Source organism: Ranitomeya variabilis, chromosome 2, assembly GCF_051348905.1.
Source record: "Ranitomeya variabilis isolate aRanVar5 chromosome 2, aRanVar5.hap1, whole genome shotgun sequence".
Taxonomy (NCBI): domain Eukaryota; kingdom Metazoa; phylum Chordata; class Amphibia; order Anura; family Dendrobatidae; genus Ranitomeya; species Ranitomeya variabilis.
The window spans coordinates 185,226,302-185,239,754 of record NC_135233.1 but is presented as its reverse complement, the minus strand read 5'-3'; the positions used below and the strand labels follow the sequence as shown (position 1 = coordinate 185,239,754).

At 43.7% G+C, this 13,453-nt stretch overlaps 1 protein-coding gene across 1 annotated transcript in view; it reads left to right on the top strand.

Annotated features, from left to right (window-relative positions):
* SERAC1 (serine active site containing 1) overlaps nucleotides 1-13,453 on the top strand; it is a 398,196-nt gene that overhangs the window by 301,870 nt on the left and 82,873 nt on the right. Inside the window, exon 13 of the mRNA XM_077283287.1 lies at nucleotides 11,316-11,416. Within this exon, the coding sequence (XP_077139402.1) occupies nucleotides 11,316-11,416 (101 nt within the window). The remainder of the gene's footprint in view (nucleotides 1-11,315; nucleotides 11,417-13,453) is intronic.

Below are 13,453 nucleotides of genomic sequence, written 5' to 3'. Positions count from 1 at the left end.
ACGGTCAGTGAAAAAGATCTGGGTGCATGGGTGGATGACAAACTCACATTTAGTGGCCAGTGTCAGGCAGCTGCTACAAAGGCAAATAAAATAATGGGCTGCATTAAAAGAGGCATAGATGCTCATGAGGAGAACATAATTTTACCTCTATACAAGTCACTAGTTGGACCACACTTAGAATACTGTGTACAGTTCTGGTCTTCGGTGTATAAGAAAGACATAGCTGAACTAGAGCGGGTGCAGAGAAGAGCGACCAAGGTTATTAGAGGACTGGGGGGTCTGCAATACCAAGATAGGTTATTACACTTGGGGTTAATTAGTTTGGAAAAACGAAGGCTAAAAGGTGATCTTATTTTAATGTATAAATATATGAGGGGACAGTACAAAGACCTTTCTGATGATCTTTTTAATCATAGACCTGAGACAGGGACAAGGGGGCATCCTCTACGTCTGGAGGAAAGAAGGTTTAAGCGTAATAAAAGACACGAGTTCTTTACTGTAAGAGCAGTGAGATTATGGAACTCTCTGCCGGATTATGTTGTAATGAGTGATTAATTACTTAAATTTAAGAGGGGACTGGATGCCTTTCTTGAAAAGTATAATGTTACGGGTTATATATACTAGATTCCTTAATAGGGCGTTTATCCAGGGAACTAGTCTGATTGCCGTATGTGGAGCCGGGAAGGAATTTTTTTCCCCAATGTGGAGCTTACTCTTTGCCACATGGGTTTTTTTTTTGCCTTCCTCTGGATCAACATGTTAGGGCATGTTAGGTTAGGCTATGGGTTGAACTAGATGGACTTAAAGTCTTCCTTCAACCTTAATAACTATGTTACTAAGTGTATGAATGTCTGCCAAAAAATCATTTTTAGCTGAAACATTCTCTTTTTTATGTTTGATAAAGATCCCCCTGACCATATATTTATGCACCTCTCAGATTATGTTGGGGGATCTTGCCCTCAATAAAATTAGTGGCATAATAATCCGTTAAGGTATTCTGGATTTCTTGAATAGTAAGCTGATCATTTAATATCCATTGCCCATGACTGGGAATAAAATTAGATAGTAAGAGAGTGAGAATAACCAATGCATCATCTGAGAAAGATATACTGTCAACTGAGATATCTATAAATGAGTGTAAGTCACCTTGTTTGATGAAGAAGTAATCTAAACACGACTATGTATCATGTACCAATGAGCAAATTGTATAGTCTCCGTCAGATAGATGTAGAAGACGCTAGGTATCAATCACTTGGTGTTCATGAAACCCTCGTGATGCTTCACAGTATAGTTTGAGACATGTATGTTTTCCCATTCCAAATATCAACTGAGGGTTCCAGGGAAACATTAAAATCCCTCCCTAGAACCAGCGTGCCCCCTTTAAACTTTTCCACCAAATCAAGGTAATGTAGAAGTGAAGGACATTGACCAGAATTGGGTAAATATAGGGATGCAAAAGTGAAAATTTGAGATACAATTCAGCCTTTAAGCAATGGAAGTCTACCTTCCTCATCAGTGCGAGACTCCATAAATTCCCATTGAAGAGAGCTAGATAACAAAATACTGGTCCCTCTGTATTTCGAGTTGAGAATGGTAAACAACTGGAAATTGCCTATCATAAAGCTTTTAGGGTTTACTTGTACAATAATGAGTTTCTTGCAGGAAAAAGACCTAAAGATGATTTCTTCAGAACGGATTCATGAGAATAGAGCATTTTTGGGGCTATCCGGGTTTCCAATGCAGCTGTTCGGTATGTGCTATAGCTATTCAGATAAGGACTTATCCAAAGCTATTCGCTCATCCCTATTAATGACTCTTTCCATGTTTGCTGGGAACATACAGGTGGTTGCTCTCAGCTGCACTTGCTGACATCATCTCGTCTACCTATATATACTAGCTCTGGGTGTTTCTTCCTTGCCGGTGAACGAATCTTCTTCCTGGAAAGTGTTGAGCTACAGTATATAGTTGGAGTTGGTAGTAGTTATTGAAGAGTTCTATGTGCAGTTGGATGGAGTAAGTTTATCTCCTTGTTCTAATTCCTATTTCGTTGGTTTGTTCCTCACTTCCCTACCTTCCTCAATGCTGTGGTGTGCGTTTTGTATAATAATAGTTTTTCGGTTTTACCTGCTGTCCCATGCCTCATAGGGAGGGGGAGGGGATAGATTAGATTAGGATTTAATAGGAGCATAGTAAGGTTGGAGACTCGGGCCTCTCTACCATCAAAGGAGAGTTAGGGTCCCAGTTCCAGGGACAGTTTGAAGCTCCTCTCCCTTACTTTAGACCGTCACATTGTGACAATGATCATCATTATCATCTGCCTCTGGTTACACTTCTTATGGTAACCTGAGCACCTCACTTTGGCAGCACTATTTTTCAGCAACTTGTTGGCACTTTGTAAACACTTGCAGCCTTCCCATCTCTGTTTCTGCATCAGAGACCTTGCTGTCTCTGCCTTGCCTCTCTTCACGTTCATGCTTCATCTTTCAGACTTCTCCGGTGTGGCTTCATCTTCCTCCAAACAGACAGTTATCTCCTCACAGCTTTAGAGGTTAATGTGCTCTTTTCAGGCATTCATGTGCCTCTACGTCTTGCCCTGAATCCTTGTCCTCTACTAATGTCCGCTTTTCTGTGCACAGGTGAGTTGGGCTCATCCACCTCACATGGTACAGTTTAGAATGGAGGTGTATTCCTACACAATCTTGTCCTGTGTCATCTGTGAGCCTGACATCTACTGCAGGAAAATCTCTTCCATTATGACCTCCGAGACTCCCCTTTTCACCTGCCACATTAGCTGAAAACCTTTGTCCACTGTTGGTGGTTACAGACACTACACAGATTACCTAGCAATACTCTGCATGAGGCATTTCCTGACTCCGAGGTGAGCATCCTGCTAACTCCAAGAATGACACCATCACTTTCTTGCAACTTCCATGCGGCTTAATGTCTGTCAGTAGCTCTTTTGACACAGTATAAAATTGCATTAGACATACATGAAAATATTATGGCTGGAATAAGAGCCCCCGAGGAAGCCTACGCGAAAAGCTCGTTGGGGCTGCAGGTCAGGTGTCACACACATGGATAACTATGGGTAAGAGTGATCGATATGGTTATATCTTTGGCAATGTTTGTATTTAAATATAGTGCTTATTTCTCATTGGTACTGGAGTGCTTGTTAAGGCCATGGGATACTCCGGCCGGGTCAGACGGTTCTTAAGGGGGTGGTCACGGCAACAGCGACCCTGTCCGTGGCCCTGGGCATCCATTAAAAGTAATGAAGTGAAGGGGAAATAGAGTCTATAGGAAGTTAGTTTGTGACGCCACCTATGGTGTTCGGCAATGGATGGCCAACGCAACTTAAGGGGACCGCTGGGGATGATGGTGACGCAGCTGGGATGGTTCTGCTCCCCACAGATGGAGAGGGGCCCCAGGGCTACTGGTGTAGTTGTGTAAGAGATCGTAAACGTTGGTGTGCAAGACTGAGGGTGCGGGAAATGACTGGAGGACACAAGGACTGCAGTTTCCTTTACCTTTACTTGTGAGTTGCAGGTGCAGTCCGGGACACTGATAACAGGTGATGATGGGATCCGGGCAGCATGGAAGCAACTTGGGATCCACCTAGCCAGGTGGGTTTGGAGGCCTTCCTTCTGCGCTTTTCTCTAGGTCCTTGCTGCTTTAAGCTCTGCTCAAGTTCCCCTTTTGCGTGTTGCTTCTAACCTGTATGGCAGATAGTGTGAGCGAACCACGAGCACTGCCTTTTCCTTGGCTCTTGGTCTGCTGCGGTGCTTCCAGGCATTCAGTGTGGTCAGGGAGCTTGCAGTTCACTGCCCTCCAGATTCGGCTGTCGGGGCATACAGCACCCACACCGCCAAGGACTCTGGCATCCTCTTTGTCAGCGCTCTGTTCTGGGGTGAGCCTGGCTACAGCTCCACTCCCAGGTTCTCCTCGACTTGCCTGCTCTCCGCTCCTTCTCAGACTCCTCACTAGACTGACGCTGACTAACTCTGCCTCCAGGCCAGAACTTATAGGGAAGCTCCCCTGAAACCAGGTGTTAGAGCTCCCCCTTCTGGTCTGGAGTAGGAAAGTGTTGTATGCTGGTGTTACCTGGTAAGGGGATCCCTCCTTGCTTCCAGGCATCACATCACCCCCTGTGAGGGAGGCAATTCCACTGTGGCATCCGGACTCCTGGGGTGCCACAGTACAATGCAGGATTTATGGGTGTATACTTTACATGAACTGACTGACAGTCTTTCTTATAGTACTGCACTAATGATCTGTATCATGATGCACTACAATTACAAATAGCCATATATATATATAATTTTTTTCACTAAGTACCTTCTGATGACCTACTCCCCCTGTCCCTATATGTATGTGTTGACCCCTCACCTCTAGTACCGAGAGTGTTTTCATTCATTATTTTCTCCATTATGTATATTAGATGTGATTGCCTACATTGTTGTTACAATTTAATAAAGAAATATTCATTCTTCAACAGACTATTTTGGCTCTGATATACAAATACCCAAAAATGAAATTATATTGAGCAATAGCTCAACAATATAGATAATAACAATGAAAGAACAGAGCCTAAATACTAAGTGTATAAAATTTACCCAAATCTTTATTCACCACATTTTAAAAGAATTTTCAAATCAAGAACCACATACAAAATGCCACATTAGAGGCTGCAAAAAAAAACAGAAAACAGTCTAGGGAGTCCTTTAGTTCATCTTATACTCACATGTAAGATCTAAATTAGCATAAATATATAAGGTGCAAAAAAGTGCTTAACGCTGCTTAAAAGCGTGCTTAATATGCCTGTTGATCCTATACAGTGCTAATCTAATATATAAAGCTGAATGTGTGTGTGTGTGTATGTATGTATGTCGTCGCAGCTGCAGCCACAAAATTTTGCACAGTCACACGTCTGGACCCCGAGAGCGTCCAATTCACCAAACAATTTTGCCCCTATCTACATAATGGGGAAAAAGTGAAGGGAAAAGTGTTGGAGGCAAATTGACAGCTGCCAGATGTGAACAAGGGGGACTTAAAGAATGAGAGCGATGGAGCCAAAGACTATATACCGTACAGTTGCTAAGGTGGGGCCCCGACATGGGATACTCACCACACACGGGGATATGAACACACACACAAAATGCGCCACACAGTACCATGTGCTTGAACACATATACCACCCTCAGCACACATTTCACCACACATACACCAACCTAGCCACATAAAAGTCGAAACACAAAAGTCGCCACTCAAAAGTCGCCACGCGCAAAAATTCGCCACATGCAAAACTCGCCACATGCAAAACTAGGCTCACGCAAAACTCGGAAAAATTGCCACATGCACAAAAGTTGCAACACATGCAAAAGTTGCCTCACACAAAACTTGCACATACTCAAAACGCACCACACATAAAACTCGCCACGCGCAAAACTCACCATGCGCAAAACTTGCTGCACACAACTTGCTACACTAACCTGTCACAAGCAACTCGACACACAAAGTTGCTACACGCATGTCGCCAGACAAAACTCATCTAAAAAAAGTCGCTACATGCATGTCGCCACACGCAACTCAACATACACAACTTGACACATGAAACTCGCCCTAAAACACACACAAGTCTGGTATTATCCTTCAAAAATAGAAATCTGATTAATAAGCAGACAAACTATAAGAGCAACAAATGTACCATATAGGAAATACGGCAGCTGTCAGTCACATGACCTGTCTATTTTGTGTATGTGTGAGCTAATTTATACTACCAGGGGGGAGGGCTTCTTGTTGGCTGGGGATTTATCAGGCTGCCAATAGCAACCAATCACAGCTCAGCTTCTATTTTGCTACAGTTAATTAATGTGAGCTCTGATTGGTTAATATAGGCAACAAAGGACATTCTCAGTATAACAAAGCTTGTGTGAGTTAATAGCATGTCAGGTAGGGTGTGTTGGTGGCACCTGAAGGAAAAACTAAGAATGTCGTTTATCAAAAGGCTCTCGAATAAGTAGTAGAAGATTACTTCACATTACTTGGCCAATTTAGTTAAATCTGTGTGGAATATCTCTGGTGTTGAAATATATGTTGTGAAATGCTTCTATTAGCTTAGTTTTTTTTTTTTAATAATTACATTTCTATCTATCTGTTATGTGGTTTTTGTGTGCAGAATAAATTTTTGTTAACACATTCTATTTTGCTAACAGCAGTTATTAACCCGGGCGAAGCCGGGTAGTACAGCTAGTTGGTATATATAAAAAAAAAAAGTGCTTCCAACTGTATCTACATATAATATGCAAACATAATCTTGAATACTGAATCAAAGCAACCAGTGTTGCAATAATAAGATGCAGATAAACGCATAATCATTAAATAAAATAAGAAACTTACATGTGAGTAGCGTCTGATGCAGGTGCTCCCGCCGCCCCAACGCACCTTTCGTGATAGTCACTTCCTCAGGAGGCTTTTTAGCAACATTAAACACTTTTTTGCACCTTATAATAATCTTTATTTTTATATAGGGCTAGCATATTCCGCAGCGCTTTACAGGTTGCACACATTATCGTCGCTGTCCCCGTTGGGGCTCACAATCTAAATTCCCTATCAGTATGTCTTTGGAATGTGGGAGGAAACCAGAGAACCCGGAGGAAACCCACGCAAACACAGAGAGAACATACAAACTCTTTGCAGATGTTGTCCTTAGTGGGGCTTGAACCCAGGACTCCAGTGCTGCAAGGCTGCTGTGCTATCCACTGCGCCACCGTGCTTGGATATTGCAGTACAGGGCATAATTTTGAGCTTTATATAATGTTTAATGCAACCTGTCATCAGTATTTTATACCCCTAGCTAATGGCATTTGTGTAAAGGTGCTTTACTTCTGAAAGAAGGCGTACCTTGTTTATAGAAATTGGTTTTGAAGTTTTAGAGAGATCCAGTGTTTTAATTTTATGCTAATGAGTAGCAAGTGCATCAAGGTAGCACTGCACTTCCAGCTTCCCTGCCTCTTTCCCTATTAACCTCTTGCCGCCGACCTCCGGTTTTTGATAGGCTGGTCACTCATGTCGCAGTGACATGCCTCAGTGGGGCAGTCTTCTCAGAGAGGGCACTGCATGCACAGATCAAATATTCTGACTCTCTCAATGTTCTCAGGATCTTACTGCGCTTGCACCACTCATGGCAATGGCAACGCTTGCTTGAAATGTCAGAGAGGGAAGGCATATCATTGAAACAAGAGTGACCACCTGTTTGCGAGATACCAGAAGCAGGGCAATGGTGAGGAATAGGGAGAGAGGCTCAATAGCATAAAATGTTACCAATTCATTTTTCTAAAACGGCAAAATTCCACAAGCAAGGTACTGATTTAATCAGCATTTAAGCATCCTTACATACATTTCATTAGCTTGAGGTATAACATCCTGATGATATGTATCTTTTAAGCCTTATTTGAAACAGGGTGGAAGAATAATTTTCAGCCTAGTTTGGTGGAAAGCTAGACACCTCAAAATTATTTATTTTTATTTATTATTATACATTTATATAGCGCCATTTGTTCCATGGCGTTTTACATGTGAATAGGGGGCAAATATAGACAAGTACATTAAACATGAGCAAAAAAAAACAATGCACACAGGTACATAAGGAGGGAGGGCCCTGCCCGCGATGGCTCACAGTCTGCAGGGGGTGGGTGAGGATACACTAGGAGAGGGTAGAGCTGGTTGTGCGGCGGTTCAGTAGGTTGAGAATCATTGCAGGCTGTAGGCTTGTCGGAAGATGTGAGTCTTCAGGTTCTTTTTGAAGGTTTCTGTGGTAGGTGAGAGTCTGATGTGTTGGGGTAGAGAGTTCCAGAGTATGGGGGAAGCACGGGAGAAGTCTTGGATGCGGTTGTGGAAAGAAGAGGTGAGAGGGGAGTAGAGAAGGAGATCTTGAGAGGATCAGCGGTTGCGTGTAGGTAGGTACCGGGAGACCATGTCGGAGATGTATGTAGGAGATAGATTGTGGATGGCTTTATATGTCATTGTGAGGGTTTTGAACTGGAGTCTCTGGGCAATAGGAAGCCGGTGAAGGGCTTGGCATAGGGGAGAGGCTGGGGAGTAGCGGGGAGACAGGTAGATTAGTCAGGCAGCAGAGTGTAGGATGGATTGTAGTGGTGCTAGAGCGGAGGCCAGAGAGTAGGAGGTTGCAGTAGTCAAGGCGGGAGATGATAAGGGCATGCACTAGTGTTTTTGTGGTGTCGTGGTCAAGGAATGCGCGGATTCGGGAAATATTTTTGAGTTTGAGACAGCAGGAAGAGGCAAGGGCTTGGATATGTGGCTTGAAAGAGAGGGCAGAGTCTAGGATCACTCCGAGGCACCGGGCGTGTGGGACTGGGGAAAGTGAGCAGCCATTGACATTGATGGATAGGTCTGGTGGAGGGGTAGAGCGATACGGGGGAAAGATGATGAATTCTGTTTTGTCCATGTTCAGTTTTAGAAAGCGAGCGGAGAAGAAGGCTGAAATAGCAGACAGTGTGGTATTTTGGTAAGTAAGGAGGTGAGGTCAGGTCCGGATAGGTAGATCTGCGTGTCATCGGCGTAGAGATGGTACTGCATACCGTGGGATTCTATGAGTTGTCCCAGACCGAAAGTGTAGATGGAGAAGAGTAGGGGTCCTAGAACAGAGCCTTGAGGAACACCGACAGACAAGGGGCGAAGTGAGGAGGTGGCGTGGGGAAAGGAGACACTGAATGTTCGGTCTGTCAGATATGACGAGATCCAGGATAGGGCCAAGTCAGTGATGCCAAGAGATGAGAGGATCTGAAGCAGAAGGGAGTGGTCCACAGTGTCAAAGGCAGAAGACAGGTCCAGGAGAAGGAGGACAGAATAGTGTCGCTTGCTATTGGCAGTTAGTAGGTCATTGGTGACTTTAGTAAGGGCAGTTTCGGTTGAGTGATGGGGTCGGAAGCCAGATTGTAACTGGTCAAAAAGGGAGCAGGGGGAGAGGTGGGAGGACAGTTAAAGATGGACGTGTTGTTCCAGTAATTTGGAGGAGTAAGGGAGAAGAGATATTGGGCGATAGCTAGACACAGGGGATGGGTCAAGGGAGGGCTTTTTGAGGATGGGTGTGATCATGGCATGCTTGAAGGATGAGGGGAAGACACCTGTTGTGAGTGAGAGGTTGAAGAGGTGTGTTAGGGTTGGGATGAAGACCATGGCAAGGTTAGGGATGAGGTGGGGCGGGTTGAGCGTGCAGGTGGTGAGGTGTGATCTTGACAGGAGGGTGGAGAGCTGGTCTTCTGCCATGGTGGAGAAGCTGGTTTTGGAGGAACAGGGCTGAGCAGCTAAGCGGGGCATTGGGCGCTGTGGGCCTAGGCTTTCTCTGATTGTATTGATCTTCTGTTTAAAGAAAGAGGCAAAGTCTTCAGCAGAAATTAGTGGGGAGGGAGGAGGTGCTGGGGGACAGAGTAGAGAATGGAAAGTTTTGAAAAGCTGTTTAGGGTTGTGAGACAGGGAGGATATGAGAGATGAGAAGAAAGTTTGTTTTGTGGCAGTGAGCGCGGACTTTAAGCTGGCGAGGGACTGCTTGTATGCAGTAAAGTGGTCGGCAGAGCGGGATCGCTTCCATCTCCGCTCAGCGATCCTGGAAGCCCGTCTGTGTTCTTTGGTGAGGCTGGTCAGCCAGGGCTGTCTGTTGAGTGTACGAGTTTTGCTATGCATGAATAGGGCGGCCGAATCGAGTGTTGCCATTATTGTGGTGTTATAAAAAGTGGCAGCAGCATCTGTGTCGTGAACGGAGGCTATGTCTGTAAGAGGGAGAAGGGACTCAGATAGTGATTGTAAGTTGAGATGTTTGAGATTTCTGCGAGGGTGAGTGAGTTTGTGGAGTGAGGGTTGCACACTAGGAGAGGAGAGGGAAGAGAATGTCAGTAGGTTGTGGTCAGACAGAGGGAGGGGTGAGTTAGTGAGATTAGTAAGGGAGCAGAGGTGGGTGAAGATGAGGTCCAGCATGTGGCCATCTTTGTGAGTTGCCTCAGAGGACCATTGAGTGAGGCAAAAGGAGGCCGTCAGTGATAAAAGTTTAGAGGCAGCTGAGGTGGAAGTGTCAATGGGGATATTGAAGTCACCCATGATGATAGTGGGGATGTCCGCAGAGAGGAAATTAAGTAGCCAGGTGGTGACGTGGTCAAGAATGGTGGAGATGGCTAGTTTTGGGGGGCGGTACATGACAGCCAGCTGGAGGTTGGAAGGGGAATAGATGTGGACGGAGTGCACCTCCAACGAGGGAAGAGTAGCGGAGGGTGGTAGCGGGATTGGAGTAAAGGAGCAGATGTAGGACAGGAACAAACCAACCCCTCCACCACATTTGTTGCTGGGGTGAGGGGTGTGAGAGAGGTGGAATCCGCCATAGGAAATCGCAGCTGGAGAGGCTGAGTCAGAGGGGGTGAGCCAGGTTTTGGTGATGCCAAGGAAGGAGAGTTTGTTGGTGATGAAGAGGTCATGGATAAACGGCAGTTTTTTGCAGATGGAGCGTGCGTTCCATAGTGCTCCTGGTAGGGGGGAGTGGGGTCTGGATGAATGGGTATGAGGTTGTCATGGTTGGGAAAACGTGGAGGGGATCGTGGCAGGGGGTTAGAAATGAGTGTGGGGATGTGTTGAGGGGGGCCGGGATTTGGGAATACATCACCAGAGATGAGGAGAAGCAGACAGAGCGTTAGAAGGTGGGAGCAGGATAGGACATGATGCGGCCATGTGTGTCTGGAGAAAAAGGATTGTATGTGGAGGAACAGTTCTGAGGAGATGGTGAGACGGCTGGAGAGTATTGAGGGAGAAATGACTAGTTCTTTACTAGGTGGAGGGATTGCAGGAGATTGGAAGAATGTGAGTATTATGGGGGTGAAAGAGAAAAGAAACCGAAACATTGTGGAGGTTTGGTATTCTGTTACCTTCCAGTCAATTCCAGTCCAATTCAGTCTAATTCATCAAACTAATTAAAAATATGTAATTTAAAAGATGGAAGTTAAAAGATGCATGTAGCAGACTACGTCTGGTGCAGACTGCTGCATCTGAATATATGTGTTGTTAAGAGAACTCAGCTGTGAGAGCATGTGAGGGCGTGTGGCCAGAACACATGGTCAGAGTAAAACAAAGCTCATAAAAGGGGGGGAGGGGTTAGACTGACTGCCCAGAGGTATGCATGGAAGGCACCAGAGAAGTGAAATTATAAGTCAGACTGGTTATATGGTATGGTGGTATGGTAACAAAATCATGTAAGAAAAAGTAAATATTTGCCTTGATTTATACATTTGATCTTAACATCCTTTCTTATTATTTAGAATTGGCTGGCAGAAGACTGTCCTGCTTTAAGAATTATTTCAGTGGAATATGACACTCATCTAAGTGACTGGAAAGCCAAATGCCCTGCAGACAATGACAGGTAATTTTCATGTACCCAGTTCACAAGCTTGATTATTCATAGGAACAAGGGCTAGTTTGGGGCTCTTGTTCAATAAATGAGTTTGGGCCCCCATTCTTTTGTGGTGACAGCTACAGATATATATGTATATATATATATACACATATATATATATATATATATATATATATATATATATATATATATATATATATATATATATATATATATATATATATATATATATATATTCCCATCTCACTTGTTTATTTTCACCAGGTAAACCAATATAACTGCACAAAATTTAGAAATAAACATTTCTGACATGCAAAAGCAAAACCCCCCAAAATTAGTGACCAATATAGCCACCTTTCTTTATGATGACACTCCACAACCTTCCATCCATAGATTCTGTTAGTTGCTTAATCTGTTTATGATCAACATTGGGTGCAGCAGCCACCGCAGCCTCCCAGACACTGTTCCGAGAGGTGTACTGTTTTCCCTCCCTGTAGATCTCACATTTTATGAGGGACCACAGGTTCTCTATGGGGTCAGATCAGGTGAACAAGGGGGCCATGTCATTATTTTTTCTTCTTTGAGACCTTTCTGGCCAGCCATGCTGTGGAGTAGTTGGAGGCATGTGATGGAGCATTGTCCTGCATGAAAATCATGTTTTTCTTGAACGATACCGACTTTTTCCTGTACAACTGCTTGAAGAAGTTGTCTTCCAGAAACTGGCAGTAGGTCTGGGAGTTGAGCCTTACTTCATCCTCAACCCGAAAAGGTCCCACAAGTTCATCTTTGATGATACCAGCCCATACCAGTATCCCACCTCCACCTTGCTGGTATCTGAGTCGGAGTGGAGCTCTCTGCCCTTTACTGATCCAGCCTCTGGCCCATAAAGAGTCACTCTCATTTCATCAGTCCATAAAACCTTTGAAAATTCAGTCTTAAGATATTTCTTGGCCCAGTCTTGACATTTTATCTTATGTTTCTTGTTCAAAGGTGGTCATTTTTCAGCCTTCCTTACCTTGGCCATGTCCCTGAGTATTGCACACCTTGTGCTTTTTGTTACTCCAGTAACGTTGCAGCTCTGAAATATGGCAAAACTGGTGGCAAATGGCATCTTGGCAGCTTCACACTTGATTTTCCTCAATTCATGGGCAGTTATTTTGCGCCTTTTTTGCCCAACACGCTTCTTGCGACCCTGTTGGCTATTTGCCATGAAATGCTTGATTGTTCGGTGATCACGCTTCAAAAGTTTGGCAATTTCAAGACTGCTGCATCCCTCTGCAAGACATCTCACAATTTTGGACTTTTCAGAGCCCGTCAAATCTCTCTTCTGACCCATTTTACCAAAGGAAAGGAAGTTGCCTAATAATTAAGCACACCTTATATACGGTTTTGATGTCATTAGACAACACCCCTCCTCTTTACAGAGATGCACATCACCTGATTTACTTAATTCGTAGTTGGCTCTCAAGCCTGAACAGCTTGGAGTAGGACAACATGTATAAAAAGTATCATGTGATCAAAATACAACTTGCATAATAATTCTGCACATAGTGTAAATAACCTATATCTGACTGACAATAGTACTTAAAAAAAAAAATATATATATATATATATATATATATATATATATATATATATATATATATATATATATATATATATTGTAATCAATCCATATGGATATTAGTAAAACATATAGTCTACAAGAATCGTAGGTGGTAAGTGCTTATTACTGAAAACAATCAATGTATGTCAGTACAGCAAATATGCACACATAGTAAAATGTAGTAATAGTATGTGCCTCAACAAATCATAAACACACAGGTAACCTATATGAGTAAAGGTGATAAAAAGAGAGCAGGTGCATATGCATAAGAGCAAACAGGGTATCCACAATACCACATAGGGACAAGGAATGCAATTATATAAAAGTTAGAAAAAACACACAAATCTTGCCAAATGTAAAGTGACCCAGGTTTGCACCAGAAACCACAGTGCTGTATAGGTAAATGCCATAGTGGCGATCAGGGCTGCCACTAGAAA